The 23,777-nt window shown below is 46.5% G+C and overlaps 1 protein-coding gene across 3 annotated transcripts in view; it reads right to left on the reverse strand.

Annotated features, from left to right (window-relative positions):
- Positions 1-23,777, reverse strand: part of LOC129816476 (collagen alpha-1(XVIII) chain-like) — a 202,281-nt gene that overhangs the window by 19,382 nt on the left and 159,122 nt on the right. For all 3 annotated transcript variants that reach the window (XM_055871017.1, XM_055871014.1, XM_055871015.1), the window contains 6 exons: positions 23,455-23,487; positions 12,349-12,384; positions 12,091-12,150; positions 11,873-11,950; positions 11,754-11,789; positions 356-409 (listed from right to left, as the gene is read on the reverse strand). In XM_055871017.1, coding sequence (XP_055726992.1) covers positions 356-409; positions 11,754-11,789; positions 11,873-11,950; positions 12,091-12,150; positions 12,349-12,384; positions 23,455-23,487 — 297 coding nt within the window. The remainder of the gene's footprint in view (positions 1-355; positions 410-11,753; positions 11,790-11,872; positions 11,951-12,090; positions 12,151-12,348; positions 12,385-23,454; positions 23,488-23,777) is intronic.

Consider the following 23,777-nt stretch of genomic DNA (forward strand, 5'->3'; position numbering starts at 1 on the left):
AGAGACCAAATGCGTCCGCGGGGGCAAAATGAGTTTGACACCCCTGATATAAACAACTCTAGACACCTTGGCTAGTCATGGTTTATGTACAGTATATGGTCTGGCAGTCAATAATTGTAATTTTATAAGTGAAACCAGACGTTTCTCTGTCCAGTTTTAACTGAAAATGTCTAACATGAACTGCATTAGCTAGCTCGTCACTGGCGTGGTTAGCTTGCTAGCGTGAGATGATGTCACAAGCAATTTGCATCTGCAACCGAAATTACATCCATATTGCTTTGTGTGACACTACTACTGTCACGCTACTGAGACCCTACTGTAATTGTAAAGTTAGAAATTTAGCTCCAGTACTTACAGGTCTTCCGGGCATTCCAAATTCACCCTTTATCCCAGAAGGTCCATACTGCCCCTGCACAAACAACACATCAGTCATATGTGACAAAAACACATTCACTAGAAACATTTTTTATCCGTTCGACAGGGGTGGATTTTTGTTTTGTTTTGTGTTTTTTTGTGTTTTTTTAAATGATGATTGCCAAATAATTTTCTAGGTACTTGATGTTACTGAGTAATAATTAAGCTCCACATATTATTCTAAATTCCTGATGTGCATGCAAAATATGTTTTTTTCAACTATAAAAATAATGCTTCCTTGCAGGACAAGGATTGTCCTGACTTTCAATGCCTGAATTGCTTCACCAAGTTTCACCATCCAATTATTTCAGATCTACAGGAGTGCAGGAGTTTCACCATGGCACGGACCATTGGAAATACGTTGGTGCATGGCAATTATTAGAATATGGCAAATATGTAAGGGACACTCAACGAGGGGTTATGTGTTCTATGGAAAAAAATAAATGACGTGGAAGGTGTGTGGAACTTTCCACAGAACTGCATTCTTTTCCAGAGAATGAATAGAGCCCCTTTTCTACCATGGCTATAATTTAACACATTTGTTCAACATCCACTGAAGTAGCTAGCAAGTTTACTAGATAGCTACAGTAGTTTCCTTGGTAACCAAACAGACAGACTTGCTAATTTAACTAACCAAACCATCAGTCCTAGCTTCCTATTATGGAAATCGAATTCAACAATGCCAATAATGTTTTTATATTTTGCTTTCAAAAGCAGCTCAAACATGAACAGATGAATGTGCAAGTAGAGATACTGGGGTGCAAAGGAACAAAAAAAAAATATATAACAATATGGAGATGAGGTAGTTGGGTGGGCTATTTACAGATGGGCTATGTACATGTGCAATGATCTGTAAGCTGCTTTGACTGCTGATGCTTAAAGTTAGTGTGGGAGATATGACTCTCCACCTTCAGTGATTTTTGCAGTTCGTTCCAGTAATTGGCAGCAAAGAAATGGAAGGAAAGGCGGCCAAACGAGGAATTGGCATTGGGGGTGACCAGTGAAATATACCTGCTGGAGTGCGTGCTATGGGTGGTGCTGCTATGGTGACCAGTGAGCTGAGATAAGGCAGGGCTTTACCTAGCAAAGACTTATACATGACCTGGAGCCAGTGGTTTTGGCGACGAATATGAAGCGAGGGCGAGCCAACGAAAGCATACAGGTCGCAGTGGTGGGTAGTTGTCACGACTTCTGCCGAAGTCGTTGCCTCTCCTTGTCCGGGCGGTGTTCGGCGGTCGACTTCACCGGTCTTCTAGCCATCATCGATCCATTTTTCATTTTCCATTGGTTTTGTCTTGTCTTCCCACACACCTGTTGTCAATCCCATTCATTACCTGTTGTGTATTTAACCCTCTGTTTCCCTTCATGTGTTTGTCAGAGATTGTTCGTTGTCAAGTGTTGTGTTGATTGTGTATAGGTGTGCGACGGGTCTTCGTACCCAGATTTGTTTTATATTTTTTCCGTGAGTGTTATGGAGCAGATTACTGGGACTTTAATTAAAGTACTCCATTCTACACTCTATTTGACTCTCCTGCGCCTGACTTCCTCTGCCACTTATACACGCCATTGTGACAGAATCTCTGACCATAAAAAATGAAGTCAGCAGGAGGAGGCACTTCGCTAATGGAGGTTGAGGAACGCGTCCTGGAACACGCGGCGGAGATTGACAGTCTGTGCGCTGCCATGGATCGCATTGTCCAGAGTATGGACCGCTGGGAGAGACAGGGAGCTTGTCCAGTACCTCCACCACCACCTGGAATTCCTTTGAACGTTTTTTATCCTCCGGAACAGAACAGGATCCAGTTATCCCTACCCACGGGATACAATGGAGATACTGCCAGCTGCCAGGGTTTTCTCCTAAAACTGAACTTGTATCTGGCCACGGTCTCTCCAGTACCATCAGACCGTGAGAAAAGCTTCGCCCTCGTCTCATGCCTTACCGGGAAAGCCCTGGAGTGGGCCAACGCTGTGTGTGGAGAGGATAAGGCGTTGGACCATTTTGAGGAGCTCATCTGCCATTTCCGGAAGGTATTCGACCACCCATCCGAAGGCAGAGCAGCAGGTGAGCTCCTCTATCATCTGAGGCAGGGGAAGAGGAGTGCTCAGGAGTTCGCGTTGGAGTTTAGGACTTTGGCTGCCGGCGCTGGATGGAGCGACAGGGCCCTGATCGACCACTACCGTTGTAGTCTACGCGAGGACGTCCGTCGGGAGCTGGCCTGTAGAGACACCACCCTCAACTTCGACCAACTGGTGGATATGTCCATCAGGCTGGACAACATGCTGGCTACTCGGGGACGTCTAGATCGGGGTCTGGTTGTTCCATCCTCCCGCACTCTCTCTCCCGAACCTATGGAATTGGGAGGGATGGTGCGCAGGGAGACCGGAGGGGGTACCCGCTCGAGCACCATCTATGATCGCAGAGATCACACTGCTGATCGGTGCCGGGTTGGTTCCTCTGGGAATAGAGAAGGCAGGCAGGGCACTCTGGCATCACCCCAGGTGAGTAGGCACCATACTCATCCAGAGCCCTCTGCTGCACTTATGTTTGTCTCTGTCACCTTTCCGGATTTTTCCCTGCATTCCCAGTATAAGGCGCTAGTAGATTCAGGCGCGGCTGGGAATTTCATTAATACAAATTTTGCTCATAGTTTAGGGATTCCTGTTGTTTCTGTGGATATGCCTTTCCCTATTCATGCCTTAGATAGTCGACCAATAGGGTCAGGGTTTATCAGGGAGGTCACCGCACCTTTGTCTATGATAACGCAGGAGGGTCACAAGGAGAAGATTAGTCTTTTCCTTATTGATTCCCCTGCGTATTCTGTGGTGTTAGGCCTACCCTGGTTAACTACTCATAACCCCACTGTTTCTTGGCCACAGAGGGCTCTCACGGGGTGGTCGCGAGAGTGCTCAGGTAGGTGTGTAGGGGTTTCCGTTGGTGCTACTACGGTGGAAAGTCCAGACCAGGTTTCCACCGTGCGCATTCCCTCAGAATATGCCGATTTGGCACTCGCCTTCTGTAAAAAGAAGGCGACTCAATTACCACCCCATCGACAGGGGGATTGTGCGATAGATCTCCTGGTAGACGCTGCATATCCCAGGAGTCATGTGTATCCTCTGTCGCAAGCGGAGACAGTGGCTATGGATAATTATATCTCTGAATCCCTGCGTCAGGGGTTCATTAAGCCATCCATTTCACCCGCCTCTTCGAGTTTCTTTTTTGTGAAGAAGAAGGATGGCGGTTTACGCCCGTGCATTGATTATCGAGACCTTAATAAAATCACGGTAAAATATAGTTACCCGCTACCTTTGATCAATACAGTAATGGAGTCAATGCGCGGGGCCCGCTTCTTCACAAAATTGGATCTCAGGAGTGCGTACAATCTGGTGCGTATTAGGAGGGGTGATGAGTGGAAGACGGCATTTAGTACCACCTCAGGTCATTATGAGTGCCTGGTCATGCCATATGGGTTGATGAATGCTCCATCAGTCTTCCAATCGTTTGTAGATGAGATCTTCAGGGACCTGAACGGGCAGGGTGTAGTGGTGTATATCGATGATATTTTGATATACTCTGCTACACGCGCTGAGCATGTGTCCTTGGTGCGCAGGGTGCTTGGTCGCCTGTTGGAGCATGATTTATATGTCAAGGCTGAGAAATGCTTGTTCTTCCAACAATCCATCTCCTTCCTAGGGCATCAGATTTCCACTTCAGGAGTGGAAATGGAGAGCGACCGCATTACAGCCGTGCGTAATTGGCCGACTCCAACCACGGTAAAGGAGGTGCAGCGTTTTTTAGGGTTTGCCAATTACTACCGGAGATTTATCCGGGGTTTTGGTCAGGTTGCAGCTCCCATTACCTCACTGCTAAAGGGGGGACCGGTGCGCTTGCAGTGGTCGGCCGAGGCGAATAGGGCTTTTGGTAAACTGAAGGCTCTGTTTACCTCGGCGCCTGTGTTGGCTCATCCGGATCCCTCTTTGCCATTCATAGTAGAGGTGGACGCATCCGAAGCTGGGATAGGAGCAGTGCTCTCTCAGCGTTCGGGTGTGCCACCGAAGCTTCGCCCCTGTGCTTTCTTTTCGAAGAAGCTCAGCCCGGCGGAGCGTAACTATGATGTGGGGGACCGAGAGCTGTTAGCTGTCGTAAAAGCCTTGAAGGTGTGGAGGCATTGGCTTGAGGGGGCTAATCACCCTTTTCTCATCTGGACTGACCACCGCAATCTGGAGAACATCCGGCAGGCGAAGAGACTAAATCCTCGCCAGGCAAGGTGGGCCATGTTTTTCACTCGTTTTGTGTTTACGCTTACTTACAGACCAGGCTCCCAGAACGTCAAGGCAGACGCATTGTCTCGGCTGTATGACACAGAGGAGCGACCCATGGATCCCACTCCCATACTCCCAGAGTCGTGTTTGGTGGCGCCAGTAGTGTGGGAGCTGGACGCGGACATTGAGCGGGCGTCACGTGCAGAGCCCTCTCCTCCTGAGTGTCCAGCTGGTCGTCTGTACGTTCCGTCTGCTGTCCGCGACCGATTGATCTATTGGGCTCACACATCACCCTCCTCTGGTCATCCTGGGATAGGTCGGACGATGCGCTGTCTTGATGGGAGGTACTGGTGGCCCACTTTAGCTAAGGACGTGAGGATTTATGTTTCCTCCTGTTCGGTGTGCGCCCAGTGCAAGGCTCCTAGACACCTGCCTAGAGGTAAGCTTTTACCTTTACCCGTTCCTCAACGGCCGTGGTCGCACCTGTCAGTGGATTTTGTGACTGATCTTCCACCTTCACAGGGTTACACCACGATCCTGGTCGTTGTGGATCGGTTCTCTAAGTCCTGTCGTCTTCTCCCTTTGCCCGGTCTCCCTACGGCCTTACAAACTGCGGAGGCTCTGTTTACACATGTTTTCCGGCATTATGGGGTGCCTGAGGATATAGTGTCTGATCGGGGTCCCCAGTTCACGTCAAGGGTCTGGAAGGCGTTCATGGAACGTCTGGGGATCTCGGTTAGTCTTACCTCAGGTTTTCACCCCGAGAGTAATGGGCAGGTGGAGAGAGTTAACCAGGATGTGGGCAGGTTTCTGCGGTCCTATTGCCAGGACCGGCCAGGGGAGTGGGCGAAGTTCGTGCCCTGGGCAGAGATAGCCCAGAACTCGCTACGTCACTCCTCCACTAACCTTACCCCTTTTCAATGTGTATTAGGGTATCAGCCGGTTCTGGCTCCTTGGCATCAGAGTCAGACCGAAGCTCCTGCGGTGGACAATTGGTTTCGGCACGCTGAGGAAACTTGGGAGGCAGCCCACGTCCACCTTCAGCGTGCCATAAGGCGCCAGAAAATTGGCGCAGACCGTCGCCGCAGTGAGGCCCCGGTGTTCGTACCAGGGGACAGGGTCTGGCTCTCGACCCGAAACCTGCCCCTCCGCCTGCTCTGCCGGAAGCTGTGTCCGCGGTTTGTGGGGCCGTTTAAAGTCCTGAGGAGAGTGAACGAGGTATGTTATAGATTACAACTGCCCACTAATTACCGTATTAACCCCTCGTTCCATGTGTCTCTCCTCAGGCCGGTGGTGGCTGGCCCGCTCCAGGAGGCTGAAGTGCGTGAAGTTCCTCCGCCTCCTCTAGACATCGAGGGGGTCCCGGCGTACGCTATTCGATCCATTTTGGATTCGAGACGTCGGGCGAGGGGCCTTCAGTACCTCGTGGACTAGGAGGAGTACGGGCCGGAGGAGAGATGCTGGGTTCCGGTGGAGGACGTTTTAGATCCTTCCATGTTAAAAGAATTCCACCGCCTCCATCCGGATCGCCCTGCACCTCGCCCTCCGGGTCGTCCCCGAGGCCGGTGTCGACGCGCTGCTGGAGCCGCGCGTCAGGGGGGGGTAATGTCACGACTTCTGCCGAAGTCGTTGCCTCTCCTTGTCCGGGCGGTGTTCGGCGGTCGACTTCACCGGTCTTCTAGCCATCATCGATCCATTTTTCATTTTCCATTGGTTTTGTCTTGTCTTCCCACACACCTGTTGTCAATCCCATTCATTACCTGTTGTGTATTTAACCCTCTGTTTCCCTTCATGTGTTTGTCAGAGATTGTTCGTTGTCAAGTGTTGTGTTGATTGTGTATAGGTGTGCGACGGGTCTTCGTACCCAGATTTGTTTTATATTTTTTCCGTGAGTGTTATGGAGCAGATTACTGGGACTTTAATTAAAGTACTCCATTCTACACTCTATTTGACTCTCCTGCGCCTGACTTCCTCTGCCACTTATACACGCCATTGTGACAGTAGTATATGGGGCTTTGGTGACAAAACGGATGGGACTGTGATAGACTGCATCCAATTTGCTGAGTAGAGTGTTGGATGCTATTTTGTAAATTACATCGCCGAAGTCAAGGATCGGTAGGATAGTCAGTTTTACGAGGGTATGTTTGGCAGCATGAATAAATTATGCTTTGTTGCAAATAGGAAGCCGATTCTATATTTAATTTTGGATTGGAGATGCTTAATGTGAGTCTGGAAGGAGAGTTTACAGTCTAACCAGACACCTAGGTATTTGTAGTTTTCTACATATTCTAAGTCAGAACCGTTCAGAGTAGTGATGCTAGACGGGTGTGCAGGTGCGGGCAGCAATCGGTTGAAGAGCATGCATTTAGTTTTACTTGCATTTAAGAGCAGTTGGAGGCCACGGAAGGAGTGTTGGATGGCATTGAAGCTCATCTGGAGGTTAGTTAACACAGTGTCCAAAGGGCCAAAAGTATACAAAATGTGTCGTCTGCGTAGAGGTGGATCAGAGAATCACCAGCAGCAAGAGTGACATTGATGTATACAGAGAAAAGAGTCGGCCTGAGAATTGAACCCTGTGGCACCCCCATAGAAACTGCCAGAGGTCCGGACAACAGGCACCCCCGATTTGACACACTGAACTCTGTCTGAGAAGTAGTTGGTGAACCAGGCAAGGAAGTCATTTGTGAAACCAAGGCTGTTGAGTCTGCCGATAAGAATGCGGTGATTGACAGAGTCGAAAGCCTTGGGAAGGTCGATGAATACAGCTGCATAGTATTGTCTTTTATCGATGGCGGTTATGATATCGTTTAGGACCTTGAGTGTGGCTGAGGTGCACCCATGATCAGCTCGGAAACCAGATTGCAGAGCGGAGAAGGTACGGTGGGATTCGAAATGGTCGGTGATCTGTTTGTTATCTTGGCTTTCGAAGACCTTAGAAAGGCAGGGTAGGATAGATATAGGTCTGTAACAGTTTGGGTCTATGGTATCTCCCCCTTTGGGGGGATGATCGTGGCAGCTTTCCAATCTTTGGGGATCTCAGACGATACGAGAGAGAGGTTGAACAGGCTAGTAATAGGGGTTGCAACAATTGCTGCGGCTAATTTTAGAAAGAGCGGGTCCAGATTGTCTAGTCCAGCTGATTTGTAGGGGTCCAGATTTTGCAGCTCTTTCAGAAAATCAGCTATCTGGATTTGGGTGAAGGAGAATGGGGGAGGCTTGGGCAAGTTGCTGTGGGGATCACCGACCATTATAACAGTGCAGAGCTGTTTACCAGGGTAGGGGTAGCCAGGTGGAAAGCATGGCCAGCCGTAGAAAAATGCTTATTGAAATTCTCAATTATCGTGGATTTATCGGTGGTGACAGTGTTTCCTAGCCTCAGTGCAGTGGGCAGCTGGGAGGAGGTGCTCTTATTCTCCATGGACTACAGTGTCCCAGAACATTTTGGAGTTGGTGCTACAGGATGCAAATTTCTGTTTGAAAACTAGCCTAACTGCCTGTGTATATTGGTTCCTAACTTCCCTGAAAAGTTGCATATCGCGGGGACTATTCAATGCTAATGCAGAACACCACAGGATGTTTTTGTGCTGGTCAAGGGCAGTCAGGTCTGGAGTCAACAAAAGGTCTATATCTGTTCCTGGTTCAACATTTTTTGAATGGGGCATGCTTATTTAATATGGTGAGGAAAGCACTTTTAAAGAATAACCAGGCATACTCTACTGACGAAATGAAGTGAACATCCTTTCAGGATGCCAGTTCAATTAGAAAGTTTGCCTCTGGACCCAGGCAAGGCAGTGACCGCTGAGATCCTGGTTGAAGACAACAGAGGTGTTTTCAGAGGGCAGGTTGGTCAGGGTGATATCGATGAGGGTGCCCGTGTTTACAGATTTGGGGTTGTACTTGAAAGGTTCCATGATCATTAGAGTAGATTGAGGGCATCTATCTTAGATTATAGGACGGCCGGGGTGTTAAGCATATCCCAGTTTAAGTCACGTAACAGTACAAACTCTGAAGATAAATGGGGGGCAATTAATTTGCATACTGTATGGTGTCCAGGGCAGAGCTGGGGCCTGAGGGAGGTCTGTAATAAGTGGCAACAGTGAGAGACTTATTTCTGGAAAGGTGGATTTTTAAAAGTAGAAGCTCGAACTGTTAGGGCACAGTCCTGGATAGCATGACAGAACTCTGCAGGCTGTCTCTGCAGTATATTGTAACTCCACCCCTTTTGGCAGTTCTATCTTGGTGGAAAATGTTGTAGTTGGGGATGGAAATTTCAGAATCTTTGGTGGCCTTCCTAAGGCAGGATTCAGACACGACTAGGACATCAGGGTTGGCGGAGTGTGCTAAAGCAGTGAAAAAAAACTTAGGGAGGAGGCTTCTGATGTTAACATGCATGAAACCAAGGCTTTTACAGTTATAGAAGTCAACAAATGACAGCGCCTGGGGAGTAGGAGTGGAACTGGGGACTACAGGGCCTGAGTTAACCTCTACATCACCAGAGGAATAGAGGAGGAGGAGGAGGATGAGGCTACGGCTAAAGGCTATAAGAACTGGTCGTCTAGTGCGTTGGGGACAGAGAATAAAAGGAGCATACCCTTGTATATTCTATTCTGGGCGTGATAGAATAGACAAGGGTATGGTAGGATGTGAGTACAGTGAAGGTAAACCTATGCGTTGCGTGATAATGAGAGAGGTTTCATCTCTGGAGGCATCAATTAACCTAGGTGAAGACTCTGCATGTGTGTGGGGTGGGACGAAAGAGCTATCTAAGGCATTTTGAGTTGGACCTTTGGCTCTACAGTGAAATAAAACTAAAACTAGCCAAGACAGCAGTAGACAAGGCATATTGACAATAGAGAGAGAAATAAAGCAATCACAGGTGTTGATCAGGAGACCTAAGATAACAACAGGTAAATGGCGATGAATGGGCAGAGCGGGTCAGTTAGGTACATACAGGACCTGAGTTCAAGGCTGGGGCTGACAGGTAAACCAAATGAGGTACCGTGTTATTGAAACGGTCCAGGGGGCATCAGCTGTGTAGCCGAGTGATCACAGGGTCAAAAGAGCAGCAATAGGTGAGTCAGGGTGCTGTTCGGTAGTCGCTACTACGATGGGCGAGCAGGACACACAGCGTTCAGAAAAGCTAGCGGGCCGGGGCTAGTAGATGGTTCTGTGGCGATATCGTAACAGAATAGCCTGTTGAGACCACATTGGGCGATCACGTCGGCAGTCCAGTCGTGATGGATTAGCGGGACTCCATGTCGACAATAAAGGGTCCAGGCCAATTGGCAAAGGAGGTATTGTAGCCCTAGAATTAGCTTGTATATGGGCCTAGCTCAAGGCTAACTGGTGCTAGCTTCGGGACAGAGGCGTTAGCTACCAGTAGCAGCTCGTTTGCAGCTAGCTAGTAATGATCCGGTGTAATGATCCAGAGTGGCAGAAATCCGGTGATATGGTAGAGAGAAGCAGTCCGATATGTTCTGGGTTGATATCGCGCTGTGCAGACTGGCAGGTGATTGTCCGAGCTAAGGCTGTCTGATTCCGGAGGGAAAAAAGGCGAAGACCGCTAGCCATGGCTAACAAAGACTAGCTCCTGATGGAAGTTCCAGTTATAAGGAATAAAAATATGGCTATAAGAATCAACTATAGCCACTGAATTCTACCATGCTGATACTGTGCATTATAGGGAAATAATGCACGCTCTAGAATGCACTTCAAGCCAATCAGAAATTACTATTTAACAATGCCATGGTATAATTAAGCAATAAGGCACCACCAATATACTACGGCTAAGGGCTGTTTTTTAAGAACGGCACAACACGGAGTGCCTGGATACAGCCCTTAGCTGTGGTATACTGGCCATATCCCACAAACCCGAGGTGCCTTATTGCTATTATAAACTGGTTACCAACGTAATTAGATCAGTAAAAATAAATGTTTGGTCATTCCCATGGTATACGGTCTGATATAATATGGCTGTCAGCCAATCAGCATTCAGGGCTCGAACCACCATGTTTATAATGTCTGATATACCACAGACTTCAACCAATCAGCATCCAGGAGCCAAACTACCCGGTTTATAAAATTAAATTATAGCATTTTATACATGCTGGATTTCGCAGGCTATACCTGAGAATAATGTGGGAGGGCATACAGCCTGTCGGCAATTTATTAATGTGCAATTTGCCGCTATTTGCCGTTTTAGGAGTGACATCATTACGTCCAGCTGTTTTTATCGACACACGATAGTTCAATTGAAATGCACCCTAGCAGGAAATTGCTGGATCCATTTTCTATGCAAACTTTTTAAATGTTGACAATAAAATCACTAGACAAGTTAATGGAAACATAGCTATTGATATACATGGCAGCTCAATATACTTAAGGTAGACTCAGCAATATGTGTTTACCACGGGGAACAGGGCTACTTCCGACACAAACTAAGACCGCATGAAGCGAGTGGTTGCACACGTCAGCATTTGCTGTCATGCAGCTATCCCCTTGCAGAAGAAAGACGTGAACTGTCGTGCACAAGCGAAGATGCTTAACAGTATCTGTGCTGGTGCTGACAAGTGCAGACTCTTGCCTCACACTCTCTCTTGACAATATCCCTGGCCCTACTGTCGCTCAATGCGGCCGTGCTCCCATCCGTTCAGGACACCTACACAAAACGGTGCCTGCATCATCAAGGACCCCACACATCCCAGTCACTAACTGTTCACTCCCTTACAGTCTGGCAGACAGTATAGGAGCATCTGGTCTCAGACCAACAGGCTCAGAGACAGTTTCCATCCACAAGCCATCAGACTGCTGAACACTTGAACTGGACTGACCACCCGCACTGACTCTCTGCACCTTAGCACACATGAACACACCCACCCAAACACACACATCCACACTCATACTACACACAAATCACAACTGATGCTCCTAGACCTTTCTATTCTACCAAGCCATTTACTTTTTTATTCTTGTGTATCCTGGTCATATGACTAATAAAACGTGAAACTCGACCACGTCATATCGCTGAGTCAGTTTAATTTAAGAACATAATGTAAAGTAATAAGCCTAAAAGTACTTACAGGAGGCCCAACGGGTCCAGCAGGTCCTCTGTCTCCCTACAGAAGATGGAGTTGGTGTTTAATGAGGCCAACAGACAGATGAGACAGAGGCAAACAGAAGTCAATAGTGAGACACTCACCTTCTCACCCGACAATCCTCCCAGGTATAAAGGACTCCCATCAGGCCCGATGATTAATCCAGGCTCGCCCTTCTCGCCCTGAGACGAGACACATATAAAGAAAATCTGTTAATTTGCTAACCCCAACAGAATAAACACTTGTTGGGAATAGGCCTTACATAGTGGTACACTGTAGCACTAATGATAGGGCTATGTTGCTGTGCGGTCACATCACTGACCTTGACTCCATAACCGGGCTGGCCTGGGTCTCCCATGTCACCCTTTGATCCAATAGGACCCTTTTAAATCCAACAAAGTTGAAAAAATTGCTATTTATCACACATCAAACTAGCACAACTTTTTGATTTCTTTAGTCCTTCAGGGCAAATATACACCACACTATGACATCTACATGTGTTAGAACACAACGTTAGAAGAACTGTAGCAAGACAACGTTAAGTGACCTGTAGGATAACATTAGGAAAATCAATGCTTACAGGGAATCCAGCTTGGCCAGGTAAACCAGTTCCACCCTACAGAAAAGAAAAGGAGACAACATAAAAATCGGTTAAAATGATTTATCCCTTTTTCATGACTGGTTAAGTAAGGCCACACATCGTTCCAAATATTTGGTAGGGACGTATACCCATTAAGTCAAATCAATATTTTGTGGTATTGTAAAGGATTTCCACTATCTCCCCCTACAGACTATTTTTCCAATCAACTCAAATATCTGAGGACATGAATCATTACCATGCTTTCATTGCATTATATGCTCTCAATAGGTTTTGCAACAAAATAACATTTGTTTCCTATGGGAACATGAATAAAATATCTCGATGAATGAATAATGTTAGTTATGAAAGTGACACAGGCCATTGGGAAAACTACTGCAAACGGCATCTCTTAAAAGTGGGTTGTGTAAATGTAGCTTTCGCCTAATAAACAGTACCAGTCAAAAGTTGACACACCTACTCATTCCAGGGGTTTTATTTAGTTTTAAGTTTTTCTACATTGTAGAATAATAGTGAAGACATCAAAACTATGAAATAACACATATGGAATCATGTAGTAAGCAAAAAAAAGTGTTAAACAAATCAACATATATTTTAAATTCTTCAAAGTAGCCATCTTTTTGCCTTGATGACAGCTTTGCACACTCTTGGTATTCTCTCATCCAGCTTCATGAGGTAGTCACTTGGAATGCATTTCAAAGTTAATTTGTGGAATTTCTTTCCTTATTAATGGATTTGAGCCAAGCAGTTGTGCTGTGACAAGGTAGGGGTGGTATACAGAAGATAGCCCTATTTGGCAAAAGACCAAGTCAATATTATGGAAAGAAAAGCTCAAATAAGGCAAGAGAAACGACAGAGCATCATTACTTTAAGACATGAAGGTCAGTAAATGCGGAAAAGTGCAGTCGCAAAAACCATCAAGCGCTATGATGAAACTGGCTCTCATGAGGACCACCACAGGAAAGGAAGACCCAGAGTTACCTCTGCTGTAGAGGATAAGTTCAATGTAGATACCAGCCTCAGAAATTGCAGCCCCAAATAAATGCTTCACAGATTTCAAGTAACAGACACATCTCAAAATCAACTGTTCAGAGGCAACTGCGTGAATCAGGCCTTCGCGGTGGAATTGCTGCAAAGAAACAACAAGTAAAGGCCACCAATAAGAAGAAGAGACTTGTTTGGGCCAAGAAACACGAGCAATGGACATTAGACCTGTGGAAATCTGTCCTTTGGTCTGATGAGTCCAAATTTGAGATTTTTGGTTCCAACCGCCATGTCTTTGTGAGACGCAGAGTAGGTGAACGGATTATCTCCGCATGTGTGGTTCCCACCGTAAAGCATGGAGGAGGAGGTGTGATGGTGCTTTGCTGGTGACACTGTCAGTGATTTATTTTGAATTCAAGGCACACTTAACCAGCATGGCTACAAAGACGCTTTATCTGATCAAGCTTGTGCAAAATGACAGAAGATAATCACATCAGCAAAGCTACCACCTCGACTGACGAAACACCATGGCAGGTGGAAGCTAGTAGGCCTACTTATGCAGCAGCTAGCACTAGCAGCCTCCTAGTCCTGACAGAGACTGTCATTGCCTGGGCCAGACAATGACAGTGGCCTTGCTCCTCCTCTTCTTGATCCCATCGAGAAGAGTGACAGTTCCTCTAGTGCAGGGCTCTTCAACCCTGTTCCTGGAGAGCTAACATCCTGTAGGATAAGCTGAATCAGGTTAGTTCCAACTAGGGCTGGCGCAAAAACCTACAGGAGGGTAGCTCTCCTGTAACAGGGTTGGAGATCCCTGCTCTATTGAAAGGGCCGACCCTCCTTCTCCTCTACCAGAAAACCAAGCTGATGACTGCCAGAGACCGAACGGCGCTCATAAGAGAGGCCCCACTTCTGTGTACTGTACACTGGTAAGCCTACGAGTGATGAGATGGACAGATTAAATCTACACACAATACCCCATAATGACAGATTTTTTTTGCAAATGTATTGAAAATAAAAACTGAACTTCCACATTTACACAAGTATTCAGACCCTTTACTCAGTACTTTTTTTGGTATTTGGTATTGTCACGTTCCTGACCTATTTATGTTAGTTGTTATGTGTGTTAGTTGGTCAGGACGTGAGGTTGGGTGGGCATTCTATGTTTTCTGTTTCTGTGTTGGTTTTGGGTTACCTGGTATGGCTCTTAATTAGAGGCAGGTGTTTGGCGTTCCTCTAATTAAGAGTCATATTTAGGTAGGCGTTGTCACAGTGTTCGTTGTGGGTGATTGTCTCCTGTGTCAGTATGTATGTTCGTGCCACACGGGACTGTAGCGTTTGTTTGTTTCGTTTCGTTTCGATGTCGTCTGTTTCCTGTACGTGAGTTTATGTTTAGTTATGTAAGTTTATGTTCAGGTTTCGTCAACGTCGTTTTCTTGTTTTGTAGTTTTGAAAGTGTTTTGTTTCGTTTCGTGTTGCCATCGTATTTATAATAAAGATGGCTTATTTCCCAAATGCTGCGTTTTGGTCTGAAGATCCTTCTCTCCTCACCTCATCCGAGGATGAGGAGAGCGACAGCCGTTACAGAATCACCCACCACGCTAAGACCAAGCGGCAAGGGAAAACTAAACGGAGTAAGGGACAGGAGAAGAAGGAGCAATGGACATGGGACGATGTTTTGGACGGAAAGGGTTGCTACACTTGGGAGGAGATCCTGGCTGGGAGGGATCGCCTCCCATGGGAACAGGTGGAGGCACTGAGGAGAGCAGAGGCTACCGGGGAGAGGAACCGGAGCTATGAGGGAACGCGTCTGGCACGGAAGCCCGAAAAGCCCGTAAGTAATTCCCAAAAATTTCTTGGGGGGGGGGGCTAAGAGGTAGTGGGCCAAGGGCAGGTAGGAGACCTGCGCCCACTTCCCAGGCTTACCGTGGAGAGCGGGAGTACGGGCAGGCGCCGTGTTACGCAGTAGAGCGCACGGTGTCTCCTGTACGAGTGCATAGCCCAGTGCGGGTTATTCCACCTCCCCGCACTGGTAGGGCTAGATTGGGTATTGAGCCAGGTGTCATGAGGCCGGCTCAACGCGTCTGGTCTCCAGTGCGTCTCCTCGGGCCGGCATACATGGCACCTGCCTTACGCATGGTTTCCCCGGTTCGCCTACATAGGCCGGTGCGGGTTATTCCACCTCCCCGCACTGGTTGGGCAACCGGGAGCATTCAACCAGGTAAGGTTGGGCAAGCTCAATGCTCAAGAGTGCCAGTACGTCTCCACGGTCCGGTATTTCTGGCACCACCTCCCCGCCCCAGCCTAGTACCTACAGTGTCTACACTACGCACTAGGCTACCAGTGCGTATCCTGAGCCCTGTTCCTCCTCCACGCACTCTCCCTGTAGTGCGTGTATCTAGCCCGGTGCCTCCAGTTCCGGCCCCACGCACTAAGCTACCAGTGCGTCTCCAGAGCCCTGTACAAACTGTATCTTCTCCCCCTACTAATCCTGATGTGCTTGTCCTCAGCCCGGCGTCACCAGTGCCAGTACCACGCATCAGTTATAGAGTGGGCTTTGAGAATACAGTGTGCCCTGTCCCTGCTCCCCGCACTAGTAGGAAGGTGCTTATCCTTAGCCCGGTGCCTCCAGTTCCGGCACCACGCACCAGGTCTACAGTGCACCGTATCCGGCCAGAGCCATCCGTCTCCCCAGCGCCATCTGAGCCATCCGTCTCCCCAGCGCCATCTGAGCCATCCGTCTCCCCAGCGCCATCTGAGCCATCCGTCTCCCGAGCGCCGTCTGAGCCATCCGTCTGCCAGGAGCCTGCAAAGCCGCCCGTCTGCCATGAGCCTGCAAAGCCGCCCGTCTGCCATGAGCCTACAGAGCCATCCGCCAGACAGGAGCCGCTAGAGCCGTCAGCCAGACAGGAGCCGCTAGAGCCGTCAGCCAGACAGGATCTGCCAGAGCCGCCAACCAGACAGGATCTGCCAGAGCCGCCAACCAGACAGGATCTGCCAGAGCCGCCAACCAGACAGGATCTGCCAGAGCCGCCAACCAGACAGGATCTGCCAGAGCCGCAAACCAGACAGGATCTGCCAGAGCCGCCAACCAGACAGGATCTGCCAGAGCCGCCAGCAAGCCATGAGCAGCGAGAGCCGTCAGAGAGCCATGAGCAGCCAGAGCCGTCAGAGAGCCATGAGCAGCCAGAGCCGTCAGAGAGCCATGAGCAGCCAGAGCCGTCAGAGCGCCATGAGCGTCAAGAGCCGTCAGCCTGCCATGAGCGTCGAGAGCCGTCAGCCTGCCATGAGCGTCGAGAGCCGTCAGCCTGCCATGAGCGTCGAGAGCCGTCAGCCTGCCATGAGCGTCGAGAGCCGTCAGCCTGCCATGAGCGTCGAGAGCCGTCAGCCTGCCATGAGCGTCGAGAGCCGTCAGCCAGCCATGAGCGTCGAGATTCGTCAGTCAGCCATGAGCTGCCCTTCAGCCTGAAACGGCTAGATACCCAGAACTGCCCATCAGTCCAGAGCTGTCTCTCTGTCCGGAGCTGCCTTTCAGTCCGGAGTTGCCCCTCTATCCTGATCTCCCTCTCTATCTTGATCTACCTCTATATTCTTATCTATCCCTCTGTCTTGATTTATCTCTCTGTCCCGGTGCTGTCCTTATTAGTGATGTTATTAAGAGGATTTTGTGGGAGTAAAAAGAGGGTGGACATTCTTGGAGGGAGGAAGCTAGGATGGATTATGGTGGGGTGGGGACCTCGCCCGGAGCCTGAGCCACCACCGTGGTTAGATGCCCACCCAGACCCTCCCCTAGACTTTGTGCTGGTGCGTCCGGAGTTCGCACCTTGTGGGGGGGGTAATGTCACGTTCCTGACCTATTTATGTTAGTTGTTATGTGCGTTAGTTGGTCAGGACGTGAGGTTGGGTGGGCATTCTATGTTTTCTGTTTCTGTGTTGGTTTTGGGTTACCTGGTATGGCTCTTAATTAGAGGCAGGTGTTTGGCGTTCCTCTAATTAAGAGTCATATTTAGGTAGGCGTTGTCACAGTGTTCGTTGTGGGTGATTGTCTCCTGTGTCAGTATGTATGTTCGTGCCACACGGGACTGTAGCGTTTGTTTGTTTCGTTTCGTTTCGATGTCGTCTGTTTCCTGTACGTGAGTTTATGTTTAGTTATGTAAGTTTATGTTCAGGTTTCGTCAACGTCGTTTTCTTGTTTTGTAGTTTTGAAAGTGTTTTGTTTCGTTTCGTGTTGCCATCGTATTTTATAATAAAGATGGCTTATTTCCCAAATGCTGCGTTTTGGTCTGAAGATCCTTCTCTCCTCACCTCATCCGAGGATGAGGAGAGCGACAGCCGTTACAGGTATTTTATTAGGATCCCCATTAGCTGTTGCAAAAGCAGCAGCTACTCTTCCTGGGGTCCACACAAAACATGAAACATAATACAGAATGGCATAATACCGAACATCATTAGACATGAACAGCTCAAGGAAAGAACATACATTTTTAAAAAGACACATGTAGTGTCACGACTTCCGCCGAAGTTGGTCCAACTCCTTGTTCAGGCGGTTTTCGGCAGTCGAAGTCACCGATCTTCTAGCCATCGCTGATCCTCTTTTCATTTTCCTTTGGTTTTGTCTTGTCTTCCATCACACCTGGTTCCAATCCCATCAATTACATGTTGTGTATTTAACCCTCTGTTCCCCCTCATGTCCTTGTCGGTGATTGTTTGTTTGTAAGCTATGTGCAAGTTATGTTCTGGTGTGCGAAGGGTTTTGTATCCACTTGTATTATTTTGTATATTTTGGTTTTCTGAGTTTTTGAGCACTTATTAAACTACTCCATTTATACCAAGTTCAATCTCCTGCGCCTGACTTCCCTGCCACCAGCATGCACCCCCTTACACGTAGCCTACATACACACATAAATTATCTAGGTCAAAGTAAGGGAGATGCGTTTAGCCGTGAGGTGTTGCTTTATCTGTTTTTTGAAACCAGGTTTGCTGTTTATTTGAGCAATATGAGATGGAAGGAAGTTATGCGTTGTCTTGGCTGTGTGCTTAGGGTCGTTGTCCTGTTGGAAGGTGAACCTTCGCCCCAGTCTGAGGTCCTGAGTGCTCTGGAGCAGGTTTTCATCAAGGATCTCTCTGTACTTTGCTCCGTTCATCTTTCCCTCGACCCTGACAAGTCTCCCAGTCCCTGCCACTGAAAAACATGCCTCACCGTAGGGATGGTGGCAGATTTCCTCTAGATGTGGTGCTTGGCATTCAGGCCAAAGAGTTCAATATTGGTTTTATCAGACCAGATAATATTGTATCTCATGGTCAGAGTCCTTCAGGTGCCTTTTTGCAAACTCCCAGTGGGCTGACTTGTGCCTTTTACTGAGGAGTGGCTTCCATCTGGATACTGTACCATAAAGGCCTGGTTGGTGGAGTGCTGCAGAGATGGGTGTCGTTCTGGAAGGTTCTCCCATCTCCACAGAATAATTCTCAATCAGAGTAACCATCGGGTTCTTGGTCACCTCTCTGACCAAGGCCGTTGTCCCCAATTTCTCAGTTTGGCCAGGCGGCCAGCTCTAGGAAGTCTTTTGGTGGTTCAAAACTTATTCCATTTAAGAATTGAGGCCACTGTGTTCTTGGGGAACCTTCAATGCTGCTGACATTTTTAAATGCCCTTCCCCAGATCTGTGCCTCAACACAATCCTGTCTCGGTGCTCCACGGTCAATTCCTTCGACCTCATGGCTTGGTTTTTGCTCTGACATGCACTATCAACTGTGGGACCTTATATAGACAAGTGTGCCTTTCCAAATCATGTGCAATCAATTGAATTTACCACAGGTGGACTCCAATCAAGTTCTAGAAACATCTCAAGGATGATCATTGGAAACAGGATGCACCTGAGCTCAATTTCAAGTCTCTTATCGAAGGGTCTGAATACTTACATAAATAAGGTATTTCTGTTTTTTTATTTTTTATAAATTTGCAAACATTTCTAAAAACCTGTTTTCCATTTGTCATTATGGGGTATTATGTGTAGATTTATGAGGAAAAACATGCATTTAATCAATTTTAGAATAAGGCTGTAACAAAATGTGGAAAAAGGAAAGTTGTCTGAATACTTTCCGAATGCACTGTATAGTCAAAGAGGCTAGACTGCATTGTCTGCATAATTAAAGAATCCCTAGTAAGATATTATTTTGACGGTTGACTGATTGTACTATTTGACATTAATAAACTGGTTTTATACAGCACAATCTTTCTATCCAAGCTCGGAGAGAACATGAGGAAGGCTAAAGTAGGCTATAGGCCTACAGGACAGTTGTACATAAAATACAACAAATCTATTGGTTACTGATTAGTATACTGTTGCATCGAAAATTCAATTTACAATCGCCAATGTTTGAACATGCCACTTTAATTACTGAACAAGTAAATAAATCATTGCCACCAGCCAGCATTCTCAATAGCAGAGGCCTATAGCTTCGTGAAACATAAACGTTAGGCTTAACATGAGAAAATGATGACCAAATAAAAATAAACATGTATCCATTAAAGCAAAGCTATATGCTAATACAAGCACTAGCTTTGTACCACATACTTTTTAAAATGTTTGTATTTCACCTTTATTTAACCAGGTAGGACAGTTGAGAACAAGTTCTAATTTACAACTGCGACCTGGCCAAGATAAAGCAAAGCAGTGCGACAAAAACAACACAGAGTTACACATGGGATAAACAAACGTACAGTCAATAACACAATAGAAAAAACTGTATCCAGTAAGTGTGAAAATGAAGTAAGGAGGTAAGGCAATAAATAGGCCAATAGTGGCGAAGTGATTACAATTTAGCAATTAACAATGTGTGATAGTGTGATAGATGTGCAGATGAGGATGTACAAGTAGAAATACTGGTGTGCAAAAGAGCAGAAACACAAAAACAAATATGGGGATGAGGTAGGTAGTTGGTTGGATGGGCTATTTACAGCTGCAGCAATTGGTAAGCTGCACTGACAGCTGACGCTTAAAGTTAGTGAGGGAGATATGAGTCTCCAACTTCAGTGATTTTTGCAATTTGTTCCATTCTTTGGCAGCAGAGAACTGGAAGAAAAGGTGGCCAAAGGAAGTGTTGGCATTGGGGATGACCAGTGAAATAAACCTGCTGGAGCGCGTGCTACAGGTGGGAATTGCTATGGTGACCAGTGAGCTGAGATAAGGCGGAACTTTACCTAGCAAAGAGTTATAGATGACCTGGAGCCAGTGGGTTTGGCGACAAATATGTAGCGAGGACCAGCCAACGAGAGCATTCAGGTCGCAGTGGTGGGTAGTATATGGAGCTTTGGTGACAAAATGGATGGGACTGTGATAGACTGCATCCAATTTGCTGAGTAGAGTGTTGGATGCTATTTTATAAATGACATCGCCGAAGTCAAGGATCGGTACGATAGTCAGTTTTACGAGGGTAAGTTTGGCAGCATGAGTGAAGGATGCTTTGTTGCGAAATAGGAAGTCGATTCTAGATTTAACTTTGGATTGGAGATGCTTAATGTGAGTCTGGAAGGAGGGTTTACAGTCTAGCCAGACACCTAGGTATTTATAATTGTCCATATATTCTAAGTCAGAACCGTCCAGAGTAGTGATGCTAATCGGGCAGGCGGGTGCGGGCAGCAATCGGTTAAAGAGCATGCATTTCGTTTTACTTGTATTTAAGAGCAGTTGGAGGCCACGGAAGGAGTGTGATCTGATACCCTAACAGTAGGAAGCGTGGGAGGGGGGAAAACTCAGACTCTGCGGGGTGTTCAGAGAAACTGCACTATGCCAGCGATAGCATTATATATTAATTATATACAACAAATAGAAACAGAAGGTTACTGCCGTCTCCGTAGATGTGTAGCCTAACCTTTGTTATACAAGCTACACTTCCAAAGTGTAATGAGGACCATACACAGTGGTTGTATTCATTAAGGTCCATTTTGCAACGGAAAACAAAATGACTATCTTATTGGACAAATTCAGGTCTTCGTATTTCGGGCCGGTTTTCTTCCATTTGGTGTGAATGACTCTGACCCAAGGTTTTAAGTAGTGATGTGCACCGATATGGAAGATCTATATCAATATCAGCTGCTTTTTTCAGAAACCGATATATTGGCTTGAATAAATAACATTGGAACGGTGTACACTTCACTTAAACAGCTTTAGTATCCAGACAACTTCCAGCTGATTGCCCATTAGGGAAAGTGTGAATGATCTGGGAACCTACCCAACCAGTTGGAATACAATGTAACGCCCGTTGATGGCCCATCGCCAGGCAGTTAAGTATGCTAAGTTGAGAGCCTGCGAGAGGATTTTGTGTCTGGCACATGTATACTCTTTTACATAATACTTTTACATAATAGTGTAGGCTACCAGCAAGGATAAATCGATATCAAGATATGCCTCGCTCATATCGATATCAAATCGAATGATCAATATTGGTGCCCACCACTAGTTTCAAGTTTATAGTCATTGGCTTCTTTTCTTTGTGGCTTTTGATTGAGTCGCTGGTTGGATTTCAAACATTGCCGAAATTACATCAAGCATAATGGCTAGGGCTGTCAAAGTTAACGTGTTAATAACATTACCAAGGACAATGTTCTTTACACGTTAATAATGCATATAAAATGTTCTGCTGTAAAAAACAACAACATTGATGCTGATAATCACATGTCAATTTCTTCACAGCACAGACCCTATTCTGCATGGACACTGCGGTCAGTGGCAGCTGCTGTCATGTGGTGCTTACTGTCTCTTAAACATAGAATATGCGCGCAGCTTTGAGCAACAATTTTCAAGGAAAACGTACAGAAAGTTAAACCATGAACACATTCCCAGGCGTTTGTTTAGACAACAGCAAAAACATATTTGTACAGGAGTAGCTAGATATTTATGCTAACGCTATCTAACCAAACTAATGTTTATAATGCCATGGCTGAATGCCTATTGATAAAAATCTAACTTCCCACAATGATTGTAAATCAGAACAGGAAATCCATTACATCTAGCTATTGTTTTTGTTGTACTTCTCATGTCAAAGGTTTTAAGCAAATGATTCCAATTCTAGTAGTAGCAGCTTGTGGCTAGTTCCTGTTGAAGTAGCCTCGGCTAGATCTAATAGCTGTATTACAGGAACTCAGACCTGGCGGACGTGTTGTTATTGTTTTCGGTGGAATTCATAACATTGTTGGACAGGTTCGAATGTTCTTTGTATCCTTAGAGCAAATAATTGTTTTCCCGTAGTCAACCCTTCAATCAGAAATTGGGAGAACGCTCATTTAGAATGCCTGAAGCTTTGACAGTATGTGTTTGTGAACATTGTGTCACGACTCCTACCGAAGGTGGCTCCTCTTCCTGTTCGGGTGGCGCTCGGCGGTCGTCGTCACCGGTCTACTAGCTGCCACCGATCCCTTTTCCCTTTTCTGTTGGTTTTGTCTTATTAGTTACACCTGTTCCTTGTTTACGTTTAGTGGGGCAATTTAAGCTGGTCGGCCCGCCTGCTCTTTGTGCGGGCTTATTCTTTTCACTGTGTTTGTGTGTGGTCGTGTATTTGGTAGTGTGTTTTGTTGGGTATCGTGTTTGTTGCGCCCGTGTGTGTTGGCGCGCACGATTTGTTCCCTGTGCCTATTAAAGCACTACTCAGTTCCTTCTGCTTCCTGTGCCTGACTCCGCACCCACTACGCTTAAGTGCGTCACACATTGATGGGCCTACTTAAACATTGGGTGTATTTTGTTTCTGATACAGATTATTTCGTGTTTCTGTCTCTTACAAGTAAAGGATAGTATGCCTGTAACTCAATGCACTGCTTTTTCCAGTGGAAAAATCTTTCTTTAGCGCCAAATTGGAGCAAATTCTCAAATGTACCACAGAAAATCATGCGATGAATCGATTTGCATATTTAAATAGTTTGACAGCCCTAATAATTACTGCAACTGAGCAATCAAGTTTGGAAAAATAAATGACCTAGTTCATCAATTAAACACTTAGTCGTATCAAAAGGCAGTGTCCTGTAGGTCTTAGAAAATAAGCTTTGAAGACTATTGGAGTAACGTGGCACCACATAAATGGTAACAGAGTTTTCAAACAGGACAAATCCCCTACCTGGGGCCCAGCTCCTCCAACGACACCATCATACTGCAACGAGAGAAACTAAACAGCTCAATGTCAATACAGTAGAGCTAAAAGAAGATCATGCAGAAGGATGGGTATGTTTATTTCCAGACCCCTAACCCACACCCCTAGGCACTTCATGTAGATACAAAATAGTCAGATAGGTATAAGCAATATGCTAGAAGCTAAACCTTGCCAATTGATGTGCCAGGGATTTTGCTGTTGTAACATATTGCCAATACTTTTTTTATTTTAACATTTTTTATTTAACCTTTATTTAACTAGGCAAGTCAGTGAAAAAAAAAATCTTATTT

Source organism: Salvelinus fontinalis, chromosome 19 (genome assembly GCF_029448725.1).
Source record: "Salvelinus fontinalis isolate EN_2023a chromosome 19, ASM2944872v1, whole genome shotgun sequence".
NCBI classification, from domain to species: domain Eukaryota; kingdom Metazoa; phylum Chordata; class Actinopteri; order Salmoniformes; family Salmonidae; genus Salvelinus; species Salvelinus fontinalis.